This window comes from Melitaea cinxia, chromosome 15 (genome assembly GCF_905220565.1).
Source record: "Melitaea cinxia chromosome 15, ilMelCinx1.1, whole genome shotgun sequence".
Taxonomy (NCBI): Eukaryota; Metazoa; Arthropoda; class Insecta; order Lepidoptera; family Nymphalidae; genus Melitaea; species Melitaea cinxia.
The window spans coordinates 4,043,623-4,066,514 of NC_059408.1; the positions used below are offsets into that span (position 1 = coordinate 4,043,623).

General features: G+C 31.7%; 2 protein-coding genes across 2 annotated transcripts; both read right to left on the reverse strand.

The window, feature by feature from the left end:
* Positions 1-3,136: 3,136 nt before the first annotated feature.
* LOC123660420 (eukaryotic translation initiation factor 4E-binding protein) lies at positions 3,137-9,970 on the reverse strand. The gene is made up of 2 exons (XM_045595507.1): positions 9,706-9,970; positions 3,137-5,297 (listed from the first exon to the last, which is right to left on the reverse strand). The coding sequence occupies exons 1-2, from the start codon at positions 9,845-9,847 to the stop codon at positions 5,095-5,097; spliced, it is 345 nt and encodes a 114-aa protein (XP_045451463.1). The 5' UTR covers positions 9,848-9,970; the 3' UTR covers positions 3,137-5,094.
* A 3,623-nt stretch (positions 9,971-13,593) lies between these two features.
* On the reverse strand, positions 13,594-14,664 carry LOC123660620. Its single transcript, XM_045595677.1, has one exon. The coding sequence runs from the start codon at positions 14,662-14,664 to the stop codon at positions 13,594-13,596; it is 1,071 nt and encodes a 356-aa protein (XP_045451633.1).
* Between the last annotated feature and the right edge of the window lie 8,228 nt (positions 14,665-22,892).

Sequence of the window (22,892 nt, forward strand, 5' to 3'; positions counted from 1 at the left end):
AGTTTCGATGCATCCATAGTATTAGCATTACTAGCTTCCTTACATATATACTGTTTTGTCTGTATTTTATAACGTAACTACAACTATATGTCTGAAATTGTAAAATATTTTCTGTTTCTGTTTAATAATAAATTTCATTTCATTTCAAATTTCAAATTACAGGTAGGTAAGTCAGGTCAGCATCTTTACTTGAAGATAAGTATTTTCAATCAGACAAACACGCGTAAAAACACTTGAATTAACTAAAATACGGCTTCATGATTTTTATAACTATAAACATTATGGTGTAAAATGTCTATGAAAAGCTGCTAACTATAAAAATATGCAAAAGAGTTAATTTTGCAAACAAATTAATCGACATCGCGTCACTGTCGCGAGGTCTTCACTAACGAGTTTATCCGAAGCCCCTCAACTAATATTAATAACCTATACATGGTAATATAATTGTGTACCTATATTTTGTAGTATTTTGATATAAGTATAAAGAATATATATTCTTTTTCTATTTTTATTCCGAAATCAATATATAAAAATAATTGTTTTTATTTAACTATAAAATATTCATGTAAACATTGTTTCTATTTATATAAATAATACAAAACTCTTTTTGTAAGAACGATGTTCTATAGCTAAAGAAAAAAAAAGGAAAAAAAATATTCTATGTGTTACCACTATAAAGCTTCATTTTTCCCAATTTAAACACGCCACGTCATTTTTATCTTGCCGCCACTTTTAATCTCTGTCTTTTGCAGTACAAAGAGCTATGACTTTCAGATCTTATCGAGTGTCTGCGAATCCATCCTCTGAAGTGAACACTAGCCGTTCTTTGTCAGACATACATACTTATATTTTCGACCTCATATAAAGAGATTCCGTTTAACGACTCTCAGTATATTGTATTATTGTATTCCTTTTTCCATTTTAATATTTACGTTTTCTAAGACGATGTATATAAAAGGTCTTTTCGTGAATGGTAAAAGAAAAATCTTAAAAAAAGGTTTTATACTAGACTTTACGAGTTAACCATTAACAACACACGTTACACTACCTAAACTTTTATGAAATTTCTATATTATTTTTATATCTTGTAATGAAAATAACTAGTTGCCTATTTTTGTAAAATACTTATATAAACCAATATTTTCATACTAACATTATCAGTCACAGCACAAGCACTAAGTTTGGAACATTTTAGTGACTCTAACTTTGAATTAAATGGGTATTATGAAATTTACTTAAAACCTACCTAATTAATACCGTTGGTAGGTCGTTCTTATTAAAACCTAATAATGGGGTAAAATAATATACTCAGTGAGCTACAGGTGTTAGTATTTTGTGTATCATCATTACAATGTTACAAATGCCACGATATTTGAATTGTAATCGTATATTGTATACAATACAGTAAATATCTAGAGCGATTAGTCCCAGACAGATTACTGGTGAAGGGAGAGGGTGAATAGAGGGTTGAATAGCAATTTCTTTCAAGCAAGTTTGATCCCTATTCATATATAATAGGGTATAAATATGTATGTGTAAAAATGATGGTGCGTTAGTACTACACCACCACGCACAAGGCCATTGACCTTCGTTAAGCCATAATTCGATAATAAATCGCAAGCCGCTTTTAAGTGAGTTTGCTACTATTTTACAAAAGTAAAATTAAAATAAATTTTTATAGTCTCATAACATATTTACGTTTGAAAGTTTATTTTAAATTTTCTATATTTCTATATGGACATATTAATGTAATAGTTATGGTGTAATCGTATATTTTAATGTCGACATGTATTAATAAATATGATTTGTATTCTTTCGGACGTCATGGCCTTTGCTGCAACAAGAGTTCAGGTGGGTTTGCCCGCCACGGTGCCCTAAATAAAACCATACAAATAGCTCTTGCCACCATCGACGCTCCTGCTCTTATCGGGTCTACTGGATTTGTCGCGATGATATCAAGAGACCTGATGGATTAACGTTGGTTCCCTGAAAAAGAGGACGGACGCTTTTGTGGGACGCAACCACGGTCTTCTACACAGGTGTTGCAACAACAGTAGTTGGGGAACATCGGCTTAATGGTTGCGCTTTCCTTTTCAATTTACGGCTGCCGACGCATGAAGATAGATGGCTGTGCTGTGCAACGAAGACAAAATAGCATTCTGTCTATTTTTCCTACTACATTCACATGTGATTTATATGTTTTTATTATATAACTAACTGACTCAAAAACCACAAACGTTTGTTTGTTGTGTTTTCCATATTATTAACCCGTTTAACCCCCCTCCCCCCCTTGTAGCTTAGGGGTATGAAAAATAGATGTTGGCCGATTCGCAGACCTACCTGGTATGCACGCGAAATTTCATAAAAATCGATCTAGCCGTTTCGGAAGAGTATTGTATCTAACTTTGTGACACTACGAGAATTTTCTATATTAGATAAGCACAATAGATATAATATACATATACAATTAGCACAACACACGTTGTTGTGTTGTGGCAACTTATGACTTGCCTGCATTCACGTTTTAAAATATAACCAATGCACTCCACACCCAGCGATGGCAGTGACGTACAGCGGCGTAGACCCGAAAGAAAAGTTATGACACTATCGTACTAATCTGACCATTGATACTGGGCTTCGTTGCAAGGCCTGTATGTAAGACCATGGACGCAACCGGCATTGACACACTTGTTCCGTTTCATGTCAGGGAAATAGCCTTAAAAGCGGGAGTCGGTGTGGAAAAAGCTGAAACGACTAAACGGCACAAGTATTCGTCACTAATTCCAAATTACATCTTTGTGTCGTTTGCAAACGAAACACTTCAATTACGTCACACAAGGGGGCTGGTGCATTTTTTACCCAGGTAAAACTTTATATTTTTATTTTATTATGATTTGGCATTTAAAAATACATACTACCCTAAAATTGCACCCTGCTACCACCAAGATTTTTTAATAGCGTTTAGCGGCAAGACAACGTTTGCCGGCTCAGCTAGTTATACACGTATATGTATATTTTAATACATATCAGTAGTAATATTGTACTTTTTTATGTTTTATTTAATTTTCTTCGAGGTGACAGTATATTTCTGTACGTTAACTTTTTTTTTTGTATTAAGTTAAAATTAAAAAAAAAGTAATATTTTAATATATTTTTATTTCTTTGTAATTATTTGTGGTTCATAAATTGTAATATCAAAATACGTTATAACAATCAAAAGATGTACCTTGTCAACGAGAATATTTCGAAACATTATCTACAACTATACGATTGTATCTGTAATTTCAAAAACATTTAAAAAATTACTATTAATTATCATAAAGATAAAATATTCAGATAGTTTTGATAAATGCTTTACAACATTTAGATAACCTTATCTATTTAATTTTAACCTTTAGAATAATTTACATTTTAACATGTACCGAAAAAAATATAGCATGAGTCTACATTACATTTAAAAAAATATTTGACAACTGTCAACTAAGAAAGTTACTGGCTGGTAGTATTTTTTTTGGCTGGTTATTGTTTGAACCAATATCATCAATGGATGAATCACTATTAAATAAAGAAAAAAAACTGACAATTACGTAAGTTACTGGTTGATAATATTTTATCCAACATCACAAATGTTGAACAAGCATTCATTAAATTTATAAACATTAGTTTTCATTTTAAATTTATACCAGTTTGCTTAAAATATTCACCCTTTCCCCTTTAAGTAATAATGACATTCATGTACCAACCCCTTTGTTTTTGTTATAAAGCATATATCATCTGTACAAGTTGACACATTGGACGGCTATTGTAGGTTTTAAGTAGATACTGAACACATAAACCACATAACAAAAGTTATACAAAATTACATTAATTTTCATAATTTTATAAAACCTGATAACCAATTAACATTTGTATTTAGCAGTTCAATTAAAATTTTTACAAAACTATTTCCATCTCTTTCTCCTATTAAATCTATTTCATAGTTTGTCAAGCGAGAAAGAGATGAAATTATTTTTGTAATTCAATTTATAACTACTTAATTATTCCGCTATTGATTAAACGTCAACTTAATGCGTTAATAACAGCCATTTATGAAACAATTACTGCGACCTAAAAATTATATCTCAAAGATAATGAGATTACTTTCGCAATACCATAAAGAGAAGAAAATTATCCTAAAATTAACTTCTTTAGTATAATGGCACTTGCTTAAAAATACAGACAAATACTTTTTAATTGTGCGTCATACGCAACTTAAATCTAGGCCGTATTTACATTTTCTCCTTTGCCATTATTAATTATAGATTAAAAAAAAGAAACAAACAAGGACATTCGCTTTCATAATGTGTATTTTTTTAATTAATTAAAGTAAACATTTGACATCCATTCCATTAAAAATTGTGACATTTTTAGGATTTTTATTTATATTTTTTTTTTTGCGGCAAAGGAATGTATTACAACGCCATCACGTTTCAAACAAGCATTACATAGAAACTACTTTAACAAAAAACTTTTTACACGTTAACTTTATTCAGCCGAAATTATTATATACTATGTCGATCTTGATTACACAGACATTACTAATAAAATTTTAGTAAAACATAGACCAGATATCTCGTCGAAATAAACTGACTAGAATTGAATATAGTGGATAAAACTTAAAAGCATTTTATAGTATGTACTTCTAATGAATGCATAAAATATTAATAATTTCGAGTGCGAAGCAAATAAGAGCGCACGATTGAGTGAAACATGTAAGATTTTTACCATTTTTAATGCACAAATAATAAATGCTTTTTTTTTTCATTTCTCATCCAAAAAAAACTACGTAGTTGATATATGCAACTTTGTTGATTTATTTAAGTATTTATTTATAGAAAACGTAATAATAAAAGTTTAATTGCATTGTCTCACACCTAAAATCCTAACAAAACAACGCCTTATGTACATCTCGATGTATCAAAAAAAGACCTTATTCACAATAGTTCATAACAATTTTTTTAATCATTTAGCTAACTCAGCATTTCCGATCGACAAAATATTCTTTTTAAACTGTGATAAATTTAAAAAGATAACTTATAATTAACTTAAGCCTATTTAGAGATCCATGCTAAATGTCTCCTGCGATTCGTCGAAGGAGATGGAATTAGATCGTGGCTTTTGCACTGATGTGGGAGTCTGTTGTGCAAGAGGGGGGTTCTTCAACATGGCAGCGGGTAGAGAGCAGCTTGGAGGCGTTTTTGAGATCGGCGAATGACGTAACGACATCATAAAAGACCTTTCGTAAACTATACGAGTGCCTGAAAAAAAGGGAAAAAATATTTTAATAAAGTTTTATAAATTATAGAGATTTATTTTTAAAAGGCTTCTTTTAATGTTCACTTATTTATTAAGCAAATATATGATAGTCTAACTGTGTCTGCGACTTCGTCCGCGTTTTGGGTATTTACATGTTCAACGGGATTATTTAAATTGGTGTAGCTTTTTTATTTATGAACCGATTGACATGCAACAAACATTAAATGTTAAGTGCAGCCTATCATAATACATTAGTGAAAACCACATCGAAATTGGATAAGCCATTCCAGAGATTAGCGTACACAAACGCACAGACAAACAGACAAAAATTCTAACAATCATTGTTTTAGCTATTTGCGTTGATGACAGGTCCCAATAATTTTTTTCTCATATATCTTGCATGTAAAGACAGCGATCCGTTACATTTTTATTAACCGACTTCCAAAAAAGGAGGAGGTTCTCAATTCGACTGTATTTTTTTTTTTTTTTTTTTTTTTTTTTTTTTTATGTATGTTACATCAGAACTTTTGACTCGGTGGAGCGATTTCGACAAATTTTCTTTCAATCGAAAGGTGGTGTGTGCCAATTGGTCCCATTTATATTTATTTGAGATCTAACAACTACTTTTCGAGCTATAGCTAATAAGGCGTTTTTACTTGACGCTTTTTTCGTCGACCTACGTTGTATTATACCGCATAACTTTCTACTGGATGTACGGATTTTGATAATTCTTTTTTTGTTGGAAAGGAGATATCTCAAATTTAGTACCATGATAAGGAAACCAGGATCTGATGATAGGATCCTAGAGAAATCGAGCGAAACTCTTGAAAATCGGCAATAACTTTTTATTAGGTGTACCGATTTTGATGATTCTTTTTTTGTTGGAAAGAAGATATCTCTAGTTTAGTACCATGATAGGGAAACCAGGATCTGATGATGGGATCCCAGAGAAATCGAGGGAACTTCTTGAAAATCCGCAATAACTTTTTATTAGGTTTACCGATTTTAATGATTTTTAATTTAATCGAAAGCCGAAGTTTATCATGTGGTCACATTTAAATTTCATCGAGATCTGATAACTACTTTTTGAGTAATCTTTGATAACGCGTTGTTACTTGACTATTTTTTCATCGATCTACGTTGTATTACTCGTCGATGTAATTGAAGTCGGTTTTTTTTTCGTTTGCGAGCAAACACAATTATTATAATTATGTATTGATAGACGTATATATTATATAATATTTTAAAAATTTTGATTTGTACCATATGATGCTGATATTTCAAATAAAGTAAAAAAAAAAACAATAATTGATAAATATACTATAAGCTACTTTCAAAAATATTTACTTTATACTGAGAGGTCTAGTTCTAGAAGTGTAATAAAAAAATACTCGATAAACCTATCTTGTTAATAAATTAATATTATACATTCAAAGATAATTCTTTAATAATCTATATTTGATAGTTGGCTTCACTGGTGACAAGAAGGCTGATGTATTTTTTTACCCAGGGTTGCTACCAGCATTCTTGGCACAATTCCACGCGGACATGATTTGTACTATAAACGTAAATAGTTCTTAAATTGTGAATTGTAAATATGTATAATTTTTTTTTTCAATATTGTCAATATTTGAAATTATTATAATCACACAAATTCCACGCGGTTCATCTAGTATTATTATGAATTAAAAATTAATAAACAAATAATAATTATAAACAAGGAACTTGTAAACCTGTTATCACGTTTATAATAAATGTTGATAAAATTGATTAACGTATAAAACGGATATAAATTGAATAAAACTAGTTTTTGTTATTAATAAAAATAAAAATCAATTTTAAATATTAATAATATCATATGTTTTTCTTTGAGTACATATTAAAATATTGTTTAGAAACCTAAATATTGTCTTGTTTACGAGACCTTAAATTCGTACATGAGACGTGAACCAGGCGATAATAGATTTCAATATGGATTTATAAAAATGATATATTTTAATGATGCATTAATCTGAACGCCAAAATACATAAAAAATATAGTAATAAAATATTTTTTTCCATTAAACCAGTTTACGCGTCTCAGCCATTCAATAAATATTTTATGAGTTTTTAATACATCTGTGAATGTGACTAATGTATACATAATGTAAATACAATAATATGGAAGTAGGTATAAATATATTTATATGTTTTAACATCTGTGTTATGGCTGAGTAACAATGTAGAGTAAATAATTAAATTAAAACACCAAATGTCATCTGTTTTCACTCTAATTTCAAATTTTGAACGAAGCAACCTACCTCTATAAAATTGTGTTTGACGAAAAAAGCCGACTTCAATTATAACGACAAGTAATAACAACGTAGGTATACGAAAAAATATTCAAAAAAAATATGTGGTGTCATGGGACACCAGGTAGGAACGAAGTCTTTCGGATAATATAGAAGCAACACAACTTGAAAAAAGAATGTTGAATTTTATATATATTTTCTAGTTCTTGATTTTTTTTTTAACTTTGTTGATTGGTTTTTAATTAAGTACACAAAAGTATTAAGAAAATTTAGTATTTTAGAAAATAACAAATACCGTAAAATAAAATAAATCAACCAAAATAAAAAAAAAACATAGGTATGGCTTTATTTATTTTTGTCGACAGTATAAAAAAATTACATAAATAATTTAAATAAAAGTTTACTAGTAATATTTTAGTTTTACAAACGTCATATTATCAGTCGTGTGACAGATATTACGTCACTTCCGTTATATATTTTTCTTACGGTTTTTGTATCACATTTTTTTCAGTTCGGTCGCCTAGCCAAATGTCAAGCCTGCCGTAAGGAACTTCGTTCCAATAAATACGCGTTATCAAAGTTAAAAAAAAAGAATTGTGAATCTCCTCCTATTTTGAAGTTAGTTAAAAATATAAAACATGAATAAGACAACGTACCTGAATAAAATATAGTTCTATATTTGTAGGTCATTATAATGAAACAGCATCATAGTCGTGTACCATAAAAAAAATAATGTTCCGTACGTAAATTGTATCGTTTTCTACATATAGCAACCGGGTTTAATTATTTTTATTATTTTTTATATAAGTAGGGCGGCAAACAAGCGTACGGATCACCCGATGGTAAGCGATTACCATAGTTTATACACCAGAAACATCACAAGCGCATTGCTGACCCTATCCTCCCAGAAGCTCTGGTCACCTTACTTACCAACAGGAACACAACGTTGCTTGGAAATAGTATTATTTAGCTATGATCTTCTGTAAGGTCGAGGTAGTACCCCAGTCTGGCTGCTCCCTATTTTGAGCAGGAAATTTCCTGCTGTGCCCTACTTCAAATTGAATGTGCCTCGTAGTTTTACCCACGTATCTTTCGATCCTATGGAAATGTGTAAATATTTTTTTTTTCTTAGTATAACGTAAAAAAAAACATGACGAGAAGACAAAATCGCGAATAGTTAACATAAAACGATTGTAAAACCTGTTACAAAACCTACGCTTATTTTCATGGTTTTTTTTTTAATATTTTTTTAATTTCATTTTAAAATGTTTACATTAATTTAAATAAGTTTATACATCTTACACATGATGTTGTCATAGTTTCTTAAACTTTTTGTAATATAATTAACTTACAATTTATATAAAAAAAATAAACAAATTGAAAACTGTGAAAATAATAATAGGCGAGTTATTTTTAAAAACAAATTAACATTTTAATAACTACTGTAATTAAATAACAATATATTTGTCATGTTTATATAACATTCAAGACATTTATATACATTTTATTTATTGATTTCCACGAATCTTAAAAAATTATTCCCAAATCACAAAGTTTTTACGTGTGTATTAGCTCTATCTTGACTGATTGTGATTCGATTTTAAAAATTATTTAAAATTGAATTAAATAAAAATCTGTTAATTTAGAAACACCCTGAAAAAAAACCGGAGATGGAAATATCAGTTTTTATTATGGAAACAGTATTATCGCTCGAAGCTTAAAACAGAGTATGTGCGCAATACACTGCGCAATATACTAATCAAGGTCTCGGCAGAGCAACACGCGGTCGTTGTTACATCAAATTTTCCGACAACAAGCTGTATTAATATTATTGGACAAATGAACTCTTAGTAACATTTTAAAGGTTGTTTACCTTTACGTTTATTGCTATTACTAACCTAGTTTCTTATTACCACGCGGTCTTATGTAATGTTTATTGACATCATTGTCATGTGATTTTGAAAATCGAACGTGAATGATTTTGTGATAAAATTAATAGTTTTCTCAAATTTTTTTTAATTGAAATTCGTTAATACTTCATATTTTATAGAATTTTTTTATTCGTGTGTAATATTTCGTATTTTAATAACTAGATTAATTCTAGTTAAAAAATCGTTACCTCCAGGTGTGGTAGAGTATATGGTGCCGCCTGGTGTGCTGGAATATACATCTGGCATCTGAGCAGGGTCTGTGATGAGTACCCTCCTCGTGGGTATGGTTTGACTGTGCGTCGCCTGTCTTGCTATTGGTGACGCGGACATTTTCAACTTTATTCGCTTTAATTAGAGTACTAAATCACAATCACAACAACGATAGCTGATCGGAGGACTGTGGACTGAGCCGAGGCATGCCGGTGTCTAAAATAAATACGTTCGCAGCTAAGCACGCACACAAAGGCGTGTCAGTGTAAACATGAGAAATATTTATAAGTGTGCACTATAAAAACATTCAAAGATTATTCTTAAAGATATATTGAAGATCGGTGACGTTTTATGCCAAATGTAGGTAGAACTCTGAAAGACCCTTTAATACATAATTGATATTTACTGCAGCAATTGTTATTGAATAACAAACAAAGCCTAATAATTGAATGAATTATGTTACAAGGCAAGTTACTGTTAATTAGTCATGTTATTTATATTACGTAGATTTAATTTACGTTATACTGAGGTTTTTACAAATACATATATCCTTTTTATCTTAAAAAGCCCTCTGATAAAATTACACACACACACACACACACACACATATATATATATATATATATATATATATATATATATATATATATATATATATATATATCGTGTAATTTCATATTAACATTTCATTTAATTTCATATTCAGTTTGATAAAATTGGTCTCAAATTAAATTTTCACTTTCCAAAATTAATTTGGCAACGGAATTATTTAATAAAATTGCTCCTAATTTAAAAATACTTCAAAGAAGTACACTTTGTCTTCTAGGTGCACCACTTTTTGATGAAGGCATACAGCCAATTTTGGATTATAAAATTAAAATATTCGTTGAAAACACTGACAAATTGGGTACTCTAAATTCTCATATTGCCTATAGTTTATTAAAATATTGTCTATTTGTCCCAAAATTAATGTATATTTTACGCGCAAGCCCAGTTTGGAAATTTCCTGGAATTACCGAAAAACTTGATGCCACCTTAAAAAATTCATTAGAACAAAATCTAAATTTATCTTTTGATGAAAATTCGTGGACCCAAGTTTCTTTACCAGTTAGCAGCGGCATCGGCGTTAGAAAAATTTCTAGTGTCGCTCTTCCTGCGTTTCTTGTTTCTGTGCATAGTATCAAGGGTTTATGTCCTGACATTTTAAAACCTAATTCAGTCCAAATTACAGATGCTACAGATGCAATAGAAAACTGGAAGTTAATGTGTCCTAATGGCGATATCCCGAAGGACGTTACAAAATGAAAACTTTGGGATTTGCCAATAGTTCACAATACTCATATAAGTTTGACGCAAAATCTTACAAGTGACAAAAACCGTGCCAGGCTTTTAGCTGTGTCAAATAAAGAGTCAGGTCACTGGTTACACGCAATGCCGTCAAAAAATCTTGAGACAGTTTTAGACAATGAAAGTTTTAGAATTGCTCTCGGTCTCCGGTTGGGAGCTCCACTATGCTTTGAACACAGATGTCCGTGCGGAAAGGAGCTCGATTCTTTCGGACTACACGGCCTTTCCTATAACAAGAGTTCAGGTAGGTTTTCCCGCCACGGTTCCCTAAACGATACCATAAAAAGAGCTCTTGCCACCATCGACGTTCCTGCTTTTATCGAGCCTACTGGAATTAGTCGCAATGATGGCAAGAGAAAGGGGACGGGCGCTTCTGTGGGACGCAACCTGCGTTGACACACTTGCTCCGTCTCATGTCAGGGAAACAGCCTTAAAAGCGGGAGCCGCAGCGGAAAAAGCTGGAATAACTAAACGGCACAAACATTCGTCACTAGTTCCAAATTACATCTTTGTGCCGTTTGCTGTCGAAACACTTGGACCTTGGAGTAGCAGTGCTAAAATTTTTTTAAATGAGATAACTCCTCGCCTTATTGCATCCACGGGTGACAAGAGGGCTGGTGCATTTTTTGCCCAGAGAATCGGCATAACGATTCAACGGGGAAATGCTGCCAGCATTCTTGGCACAATTCCACGCGGACATGATTTATACCAATTCTATCTGTAAATATTTAGTCTTAGTTGTGAACTGTAAATATGTATAATGTTTAATTTCATATATATATATATATATATATATATATATATATATATATATATATATATATATATATACAATACTACTCGCAAGTAGTATTATTTAGTTTTGGTCTTCTGTAAGGTTGAAATACTTTCTTAGACCGGCTACTCCAGGTTTTGAGCAGAATATATCCTGTTTGTGCCTTACCACAAAAAATATTTTCAGTTATTCCAGTCATATAAATAACGTATATTCATACGTATAGTATATATATGTTTACGTAGAATACTTAATCTTTGACAGAACTCACACAAGTGCGAGTTATCTAATAAACATTTGCACACAAGTAAAATTAAATGTGCGTAGTTTTTTTTTCATGCTTTAAAACGGCACGGTTGTTATGGCGATAACACTTATCTTTTTATTAGATAACATTAAAAACATTGTTATATTTCTACTTATTCCTGTCTATATCCACTGTTTATAAAGTTTATGTAGATAGGTGAAAAATAAAATGAAAGAGTTCCATTATAAATATAGCTATTTAAAAAAATGGATTATATTCTAACAGAAAACTCCATGGACAATTGTAAATGAGATTCTATTGGCTGATATTTATGATAAAATATATGATTTATTACTATTTATTTGGACATTTTACGGTAGAGTCGTGTTTATTTACTATTGAAAAAGTTTTAAACGATAAACTTTGATGATAACTTTCTTTTGAAATTCTTCTTTGTCTCTAATTTGTGCTGTTTAAGTACTTTTTACCAATTATTAGAAAAAAACTAATATGCTAAATGCGAAAATTTGACAGGATGGATGGATGTTTGCTTCTCCTATGCAATTAAATTTATGCAAAAACAGTTGGACTGAATGTAATGAAACTTAGTACGCAGATAACTAAATATCCAGAATAAAACGTTGGGATACTTTTACCCACAGATGCTCATATAGCTAGCATAGCTAGTTTATATGTAAAAATTCGCTTCACCCTTTAATATCCCACTGGTGGGCATAGGCCCCTTTCCCCATGTAGGAGAAGGATCGGAGCTTAATCCATCACGCTGCTCCGATGGGGGTTGGCAAATTTATTCTCTACTATGGACGATCCCTATTAGGTATAGGGGAGAGTCTGTTATTTTGGACCATTTTAAAAAAAATGCGGTTTTAAAATGTTTCTTTGAAAAAAGCAGAGACAACAGCTGTATTAAATAAAACTATATTTATTTGGTTTCACATATAATTAATAAAAATCAACATAATATTAGCAACACTTAAGATAATTATCATTTTATGAGATCAGATATTTGTTTCAATTTAACCAACCTGTAGGATTAATTGGACCACGCGGTTGGTAATTTGGACTTAGAGAAACCTTCCTATAAAACTAAACAAAAACACTTTTAACAAAAATATCTCTCGTACTACAAACAACAATAATAGAAAATCTAACTTAGACTAAAAATACTTTTAAAAAAACAGTCAAAATTCTGAATAAGTTTGAAAAAGATTAATTCAGACAATCATCACAAACATCGGGGTTAGTGGTGCAAGTTTCATGATTCCAGTTATGGCAACGCACACATTGTATCCAATCAACTTTTGGTCCTTTCTTATCGTAGTAACAAGTTTCATGATTCCAGTTATGGCAACGCACACATTGTATCCAATCAACTTTTGGTCCTTTCTTATCGTAGTAACAAATTTCATGATTCCAGTTATGGCAACGCACACATTGTATCCAATCAACTTTTGGTCCTTTCTTATCGTAGTAACTTCACCCACATTTCGCACAATCATTTTCTTTATCTTCTGAATCGCAACTCTCTGAATCGTCAAAGACTATGACTTCTTCTTCGTCTTCAGTCGACTCTTCACTGTCTTTAACTTTTATCTTTTTCTTATTGCGTGCGGTTCTATCATTAAGTTTCTGGTTTTGTTTAACACGGGTTGTATTTACTTTGGTTATTTTTTTTATAGTCTGTTTGATCGGTTTATTTAATTGCAATGGAACTTTTTTGGGCTGTTTAGATTTCTGCTGAGATGTCTCTAAATCATTTTTATACGGAGAAGATGACAATTCAACGGCTTTTTGAGCGCCTCTGCCTTTACCCGGTAAATTGTTCCTGGGTAATGGGGATAGAATATTCAGGCTACTTTTGAATTCATCTAACTTTGACAGCTTAGCAACCTGAGATGTGGAGGGTACATCATATTGTATATTGGAAGATGGAGTAGAGAACGTTGGAGAATCATTTTGTCCAGCACTGGTAACATTGGCGACCAAAGCTTTAACTGCTGAGAAATGATGATCTTGAAATATGTTCCGGTTTACAGACCAGGTACCAGTTGCTTTAAATCCATTGGCAACGTTACCAATCGTGGCTGCGCGTTCATATGCCTCATTAATAAGCCAGCTTACTTGATACTGGGTTACAGCACTGCCAGGATGTGAACGCATCCAAGATTCGATGGCTTGGGTGTAGTAAGTGCTCATTGGCTTGAAAAATGACACGTCAAGCGGTTGCAATCTGTGCGTAGTGTGTCCTGGTAATTGCAGCAAAACGATGCCTTTCTCGCGTGCGAACATCAAAGCGTCAAGGTTTTTGCTGTGTGTTGTGTGCCCATCGAGCAACAGTAAGACCTTATCTTCTTTTGTTGGCTTGACAACAGAAGCGAAATGTTCCAACCATTGACAGAACAGCTCACGGTTGATGTGACCGGATTCCGAAACAGTTACCAAGCTTCCAGCTGGAGCTCCCTCTTTCAATTGATCACTCATGCGCATTCGTTTGAATATTATCATTGGCGGGATAAATTGACCAGCTGCGCTTACACAGGCGACCATTGTTGTATTAACACCTCTTTCACCGCTGGTTAATGTTCCAACTTGCTTTTTTCCCTTGCCACTTACAACCTTTTAGGGCTTCTTTTGCACTGTTTGGAATCCGCTCTCATCAACATTAAATATTTTGTTAGCATTCAGCTTATTAGTGTCAACTATTTGCTCATAAATATCAAAAAAGTTTTTAATGCTTTCCCTGTTAAATCCTTTAGCTCGATTTAAACAAGTTGCCTCAGGTTGTCGAAGGTTAATCTTGTCCTTGTGCCGTTTCATGAAGACGTAATACCAGGCCTTCCCAACCATTTTCTTTGTTCTATTGAAATTGTTTTTCAGTCCATTTTTCTCGGCAATATGGTAAGCAAGTCTCCTAACATCTGTGATAGTTAACCCAAACATATGTTCCTCCAAAAATAATATGTGCTCTACTAGAACGTTTTCAAATTTGCTGTCAAGTACCGTTGGTCTTCCTTTATTAATTTCAACACGTTCTTCTGAATAATTTTTATCTAAATGTCTTTTTAATGTTGCTTTAGGAATCTTGTGTAATCGTGCACACTCATTCAAACCAATATCTGAATTCTTATAATCATGTATAGCGTTTTGTAGATCTTCTGCTTTCCATTTAAAATATTTTTGTTCAGTCATCTGTAACAAACAGGAAAAAGTTCGATAAATTGGACCAGTCCATTTTAACCGACTATGTGTGGTCCATTTAAGCAAACTGTTTACTCGCATAAAAAAATGAATTTGACAAGAACATAACCTATCTAAGCCGGTTAATGTTTATCACCAGTTAATTAGTAATTAATAATGAATCACAACTAAAAATATAAAAATAGACAGCTTACCTTTGCCTTAATTACACCACTAGCAAAGAACACCAAAATTTACATTAAAAACAATGAAATTCGTTTTTTGTTAATGACAACTAGCCGCGCTGTGTTATGAGAAATCCAAAATGGCCGATGTGTAGTGAATTTAGCTAATTGTCGTTTGGTGTTGCCAATTATAAAATAAATAAACTACTAAACAGTTATTTGATGGTGGTCCAACTTAATGAATGGTCCAATATACCAAACCTGCCCCTACATGATAACAACCGGGACCAACGGTTTAACGTGCTCTGACCGTGACCATGTAAAAATTATAGAGGAAGAATTTTTGCTTGGTTATTACCAATCTCTGAATCAATTCAAGTAATTGTAAAGTTTTACTTTTTCGCTTGACCCTGACAGTCAATTGAGGAGGTTAGTATGTCATTATGACTCATATGCTCGTAGTTCTAATCAGAATTATCCATGAGCCAGTTAATATGTAAACCTCAGTCGCAAGCGTCATTGAAACTTAAAAGCCTTTAAAACTTTTAATTCTCATATAAATAGGTACTTACTTCGTTCATATAATTGTGATAGTCCTAGAATTACATACATTCATATATACATACTTTAAACATTCTTACTATGACATATCATTTCATCAAAGATTGTTTGAAAGAAATATCTTCTAGCGCTAAAGCCGCTTTCATACATCTTTTTGTTAGGTATTTATGTACATTTTTTCTTTTTGTTTTGTAATTATATGCAATAAAGAAAATAATAATATTATCATCGAAATATTTTTTCTAATTTTAAAGTCTTTTTATTTTATAAACTCTTAGAAAATAAGAAGTTTATTTCTCATTAAAGCTTGAATAGCAAAACCCGACGCATTTTTGTAATTTCTACACGATTAGCAACCATAACTGACCGCAACGATCTTCCTAAACCCCTTTTTATAACCAAAATTCACTATATTACTTATGTTGTATTTTCCTTAGTTACTATTTGAAATTAAACAATGATATTTTCGTATTTATTTGAAAAATACAAAACGACTCTACCGACGCAATACCTGTTAAAATTGGATGTTTTTGTTTGTGGATGTGTAATTTTCATTACTTATAACTCTTATAAGGAATACCGACTTCATCACATTTCTTTCTTTATTTTATACAACATATTACTTTAGACTTATAAAAGTGGAGTAACCTTATATTTCACACTTTTCTGACTAGTAAATAAGTAGAATAAATTTTTTCGTATAATTCAGACTAAATACTTATGATTCTAATTTCAAGATAATATATTCATATATACATATTTTTAAATAATAATAAAAAAAAATGCTGCATAAAAAAAACTAGTGTACTTTAGACCACACGACTGAAGTAAGACTTCTTTAGGGCACACGACTGAAGTAAGACTTCTACAGTATTATACGAAACGTAACAGCCTCTCTTCCTATCTTCACTAACTTATATCTCCCTCTATACTTCCGTTCGCCTCACCCGATAACACTTTTCGTAACGCTCTCGTCATGCATTCACCAGTTTACTCCAAAAGTCAAGCGTGCGTAAAAAAGTTTTACTTCAAAAAATCAAATATTATGTTTCTTGGAATATCTAATTTTTTGGAATTAGAAGAAAACACGTGTTACCCGGGTGGCAGATATCGAATCCACTGCCTCAGAAAACACAACTGTATTTTTAATTGACTTCAAAAAATGAAGATTTTCTCAATTCGACTGTATTTTGTTAATGAATAACACCACATTACTTTGTACTGGATGGTCCGATTTCGATGATTCTTTCTTTAATCAAATGGTAGGTAATAAATGGTCATGTAATCCCATTTAAATTTGATTGAGACCTGACAATTAATTTTCAAACGTACACGTATTACGTATTAATACGCATTTACTTGACGATTTTTTCGTCTACCTACGTTGTATTACTAGTCGATGTAATTTAAGTCGTTTTTTTTTTCGTTTGCAAACAAACACAATTATTGTGAACACAAATACACACAGCGACTAACATTAAGGGGTTTTTGAAGTGTCTACATAACACAGTACTGTATGTAGTATTGTACTTAATTTTAAAATCATAAAATATGTAAGAACCTGTTCTTACGTAAATATTTTTTAAGAATAAATCTTAAACTTAAGTTTCTTTAACTTTGAGATTGTTAACGCTCTAGCGAAGCGTGGTCTATTATTTTCTATAAAACGTGTTTAGATTTTATCTGTGTAAATGCAAATAATATATTTTTCATTTTATGAATGTAGAGTCTATATTTACTATACGTACATATTTTTCCTTATCCTTACCGCAAAAAAACTGATATTAGTTTTTGGAACGAAGTTTCTTACGGCAGGTTTGGCATTTGGCTGGGCGACCAAACTGAAAAAATTGTGATACTAAAAGCGTAAAAAAAATATATAACGGAAATGACGTAACAACAGTCACACGACTGTATACATATTAAAATTGACGTTTGTAAAACTAGTAAACTTTTTTAAAATTATTTATGTAATTTTATACTGTTGACAAAAATAAATATAGACATTTTTTTTTATTTCCCTTAATAGTTTGAATTATTATTATTATTATTATTTTGTTTGATTTATTTTATTTTACGCTATTTGTTATTTTCTAAAATACAAAATTTGCCAAATACTTTTATGTACTTAATAAAAACCAATCAACAAAATTTAAAAAAAAATCAAGAACTAGAAAATATATGTAAAATTCAACATTTTTTTTATTTGTGTTGCTTCTATACTATCCGAAGGAACTTCGCTCCTACCTGGTGTTCCATGACACCACATATTTTTTTTTAATGTCATTAGTTTTCACACTTAAATAATACATATAATATGTATATTGTATAGGTGAATATTGTCAACAAACACAAACGTAGTTGGAACAAGCTTTATAATTTGTAATAAAAAAAAAAAACAATCAATATACTCCGTACCGAACACGATAATAAGTTTACATGTAATTAACCTTTCCTATTAATCGATTTTTTAAACAACGCAATTTATTTAATTATTTCGTCATTTGTAACGAATCGGCAACATTATTACCTAGTAGAATATACCTTATTATAATATTCATTCAAACAGACTGAAGTAAAAAAAAAGTCATTAAAATACCACAAGTAACCTACGTAAGCGTTTTACGACGTTGAAAATTTGTGAAATAAAAAATCTATTTGTAAACAATGTGCGCTTACAAAACATCTACGTTCTTATATATTTCGCAGATATTTATTTGCTATGTTTTGTGAACGGCTTCGGCTAGCGCGGAATTTCGTTAACGATTTTAGATTAATGATGCTACAGGTAAATAAGGCCTAATAAGGCACAAAAAGAGTTTTCTAAGCCACAAAATGTAGGAAATGAACCTATCAATATATAAGTATTTTAAAGTTCTCGGAAGTTCAAAAGCCCCTTATTTATACAAAATACATATAGAAACTTGCGATCATATAAAAATACTAAGAGAACTTTCGATAGTTTTACCTTAATAACTACTTACTTGTTACATTTTAATGTATAACCAATCAAAGATAAACATAATCTCATCCCCTTCCAAAAGGACTCCAACGAACTTCGGAGTAAACTGTATTTAATGTTTAATTAGTAGTATAAAACTCATACTATGCCAAGTTTTACACAATTTTTTTCTCATAGCTTTAGCGCGATGCGCGTTTATGACACAAACAGGTACATAATACCAATTAGTGATCGGTAGACCTAACAAGGATGCTTTTTCTCTTGTGTCGGGGGTCCGGAAACATACACAATACACGAGCACAAACACCCAGGTTATGCCAAACATCTATATGGCCAACACAAATATCTGTCGTGCGCGGGAATTGAACCCACTAACGTCAGTGCAACAGCCAGTGCTGTGACCGCTGCGCTAACACGTCGACATATGAGTAAAGTTCGCTATTAGGTGTACGTAATAACAACCGAGACTGACAGCCTAGCGTGTTCTCCGAGGCTAGGTTGGCAGAACCACAAGGATTAACAACTAGACCGAAAATAAATATTTGTATAAACATAAATATCCACTCCGAGCGGCAATTGAACCCGCGACCGTTGGTGTTTAGGCGCCGCCGACACGGCACATGCACCATTATATCAAAGCGGTCGTCAAACAGCAAAAGGTAACTGCTGTAAATTGTTGAGGAATTCCCTTCGAGTGTTTATGGGCTCCATTATCAAACCTGGTCCTGCGACACAGATGATCACACAGCAGGTAATTGCTATAAATCGTTAAAAAGTTCCTTCGACTATCTTTCGTCTCCATCATCAGACTGTAATAGTACTTGTAACTCATATAGGTGCAAAGTTCTCATCAATAGAAACGAATTAATTTCAAGCAGCAGGTAATTGCTATAAGTCGTTGAAGAGTTCCCTCGGCTGTCTTTCGTCTCCATCATCAGACTGAAATGGCACTTATAACTCATATATATGCAAAGTTCTCATCAATAGAAACGAATTAAGTTCAAACAGCAGGTAATTGCTATAAATCGTTAAAGAGTTCCCTCGACTATCTTTTGTCTCCATCATCAAACTGCAATGGCACTTATAAATCATACAGGTGCAAAGTTCTCATCAATAGAAACGAATTAAGTTCAAACAGCAGGTAATTGCTATAAATCGTTAAAGAGTTCCCTCGACTATCTTTTGTCTCCATCATCAAACTGCAATGGCACTTATAAATCATACAGGTGCAAAGTTCTCATCAATAGAAACGAATTAAGTTCAAAAAGCAGGTAATTGCTATAAATTGTTGAAGAGTTCCCTCGACTATCTTTCTTCTCCATCATCAGATCGACTCCAGACCTTTATTAAATAGTAGTGATTTACTTAATGAAAACATGATTAAATTTACTAGTCACCCGTACGATTTTTGAAAGTTTCCCTCGATTTCTCTGGGATCACATCATCAGATCCTAGTTTCCTTATCATGGTGCCAAACTAGGAATATCTCCTTTCTAATAAAAAAAGAATAATAAAAATCGGTTCATAAACGAAGAAGTTATCTCCGAACATACATAAAAAAGTATATATATATGTATATACGGTCGAATTGAGTAACCTCCTTCTTTTTTTGAAGTCGGCTAAAAATACATTGTAGCTTCAATATCAATCATAGAATTGCCAACATTTTTTTTAAATTATATTCGTAATGTACATCATCCACCAACCCGCATTGAAGCAACGAGGTGGATTAAGCTCTACTTCTTCTCCCACGTGGGGAAATAGGCCTATACCCAGCAGTGGGATATTACAGGCTAAAGCGAATTTGTAATGTACAGATTCGCGTTTATGCAGGCTTCTAAGGCACTTTTAAATCGTCATTTTACAAATTAAAATTATATTTGTTTACAATGAATAATTATACAATAGTACATACGAAGCTACTATCATTTTGGAATGTAGATTATCAAAGAAGAATCGGCAAGAAACTCCGTACTCTTTTGAAAAGCTGTATTTTAATAAGTCTACGTTACAGCTTTATAATTATAGGCAACGTCTTCTTAAATTGGTGACACGTAAAGAAAGCTAGAACTATAAAGCTACATACATACTATGTTCTGTTAAAACGATCTTTGAAGTTAAGCGCATACTGCTTAAGGGCAATTTTTAATAACTTGGCAACCCCGTAAAAGAAGACTTCCTCAAAACAAACAAACGAACGAACGTATATAGAGCGTCGTCCGTTCGTGAAGGTTATTTTTAATTTATCCTTGAAGACGGCCCCTTTGAACGTTATATTTATAATTTTTAATCACACTTTGATATTTTTCTTTATTATATACGTTGTACGTAATATAAAGTAAAATTATGAATATTTGCGTTTAGACATTCCTGAACAAAATATGAAAAAGAGTGAATTTTTCTTTGACTCTGCTTTTAGTAAAGTTTATAATGAACATGGAGTATTAAATTACAAAACTCTTATATTATAACTTAGGGGTATGAAAAATAGATGTTGGCCGATTCTCAGACCTACCCGATATGCCCACAAAATTTTATTAAAATCGGTCGAGCCGTTTCGGAGGAGTTCAATGTTTAACACCATGACACGAGAATTTTATATATTAGAAGAAGAGAAGTTTTGTGTTATTTTTGTATACATACTCATCTTTTGTTTATACATAAGATCAATGAACTTATTATATTAAGAATAACAACGTTGTTGTTTATTTCAGTTCACTGTCAAAAATTATCGAATATTCTATTGCTAAATAGTTTTACTTTGTTATCTATTACATTTGGTATCTCACTATTACGGTATTACCACAAAATGGTAAATATAAAAAGGACTTACTAAAGTTATTGCAGGTAGACTCATGGATATGATGGGCTCTGGTTTCGTATGCGTGTCAAGGAATAACGTCAGGACAGTCGTTACAGTACATGTAGGTACTGTAAGCGCTACAAAATTACACACAGATATTGTCGCAATAATATTTTTTCAATCATTTTTTTATTTATATCTAGAGTGGTAAACAAGAGTACGGTCTACATAATGGTAATCGGTTACCAAGACAAAAGATGCTTGCAATACCAGAAGCATCACAAGCGCGTTGTCGGACCTTAAAAAGTTACTACTACTAACTATCTACCTTACTTACTAGAAAAATACAACACTGCTCGAGAGCGATATAATTTAGCTGTGATCTTCTGTAATTTTCAAACACTTTCCCAGTCAGGCTGCTCTAGATTTTAAGCAAAATAGTTCCTAGTCTGCCCTACCTTAAAAAAATATTCCCTCGATTTCTCTGGGATTCCATCACCATATCCTGGTTTCCTTATCATGTGATAACACTTGGGATATCCTTTCCAACAAAAAAAAAATATCAAAATCAGTTCATAAACGACGAAGTTTTATCTCTGAACATACATACATTTTTATATGTATTTTTTTTTTGGTGAAATTGTGTCTGTATGTCCTTTATAGACTCGTAAACTATGTATTTGATCATGTCGTGATCTTCAGCAGTGTTGTACATGAGCCCATAAAAGTTTCTGAGTTGGTAGGTTCAAAAAAAAAAATAAGAAAGAATAAAAATAAAGCGTAGCAACGCGCGCAGGGTACAACTAGTACTTAATATTTTTAGCTTGTCCAAAGCTACTTTTTTATATGCAATCTATAGTTACGATAAAACTAGAATTTTTTTCATGAAGGATGTTCTAATTATTTTTTAGAAGAGTCTCCTTAATTGATCCTGAAGTAAAAAAAATGTAAATATACTTTTTCATTTCTGCCTATCTCTACTATATTTACCATTTATATAAGCAAAAATAAACGAGAAAGAAAAAAATACGTAAAAATAAAATTTGGGAATCTGTGAACTATTCCCAATTTTTTCTTTTTATAATTT

Bases quoted from the DNA above. Each gene is read 5' to 3' on its own strand.
- LOC123660620 (XM_045595677.1), bottom strand. From the start codon at position 14,664: ATGGTCGCCTGTGTAAGCGCAGCTGGTCAATTTATCCCGCCAATGATA.
- LOC123660420 (XM_045595507.1), bottom strand. From the start codon at position 9,847: ATGTCCGCGTCACCAATAGCAAGACAGGCGACGCACAGTCAAACCATA. The intron at 5,298-9,705 runs GTAACGATTTTT...CCTTTTTTTCAG, and splicing joins ATACTCTACCACACCTGGAG to GCACTCGTATAGTTTACGAA.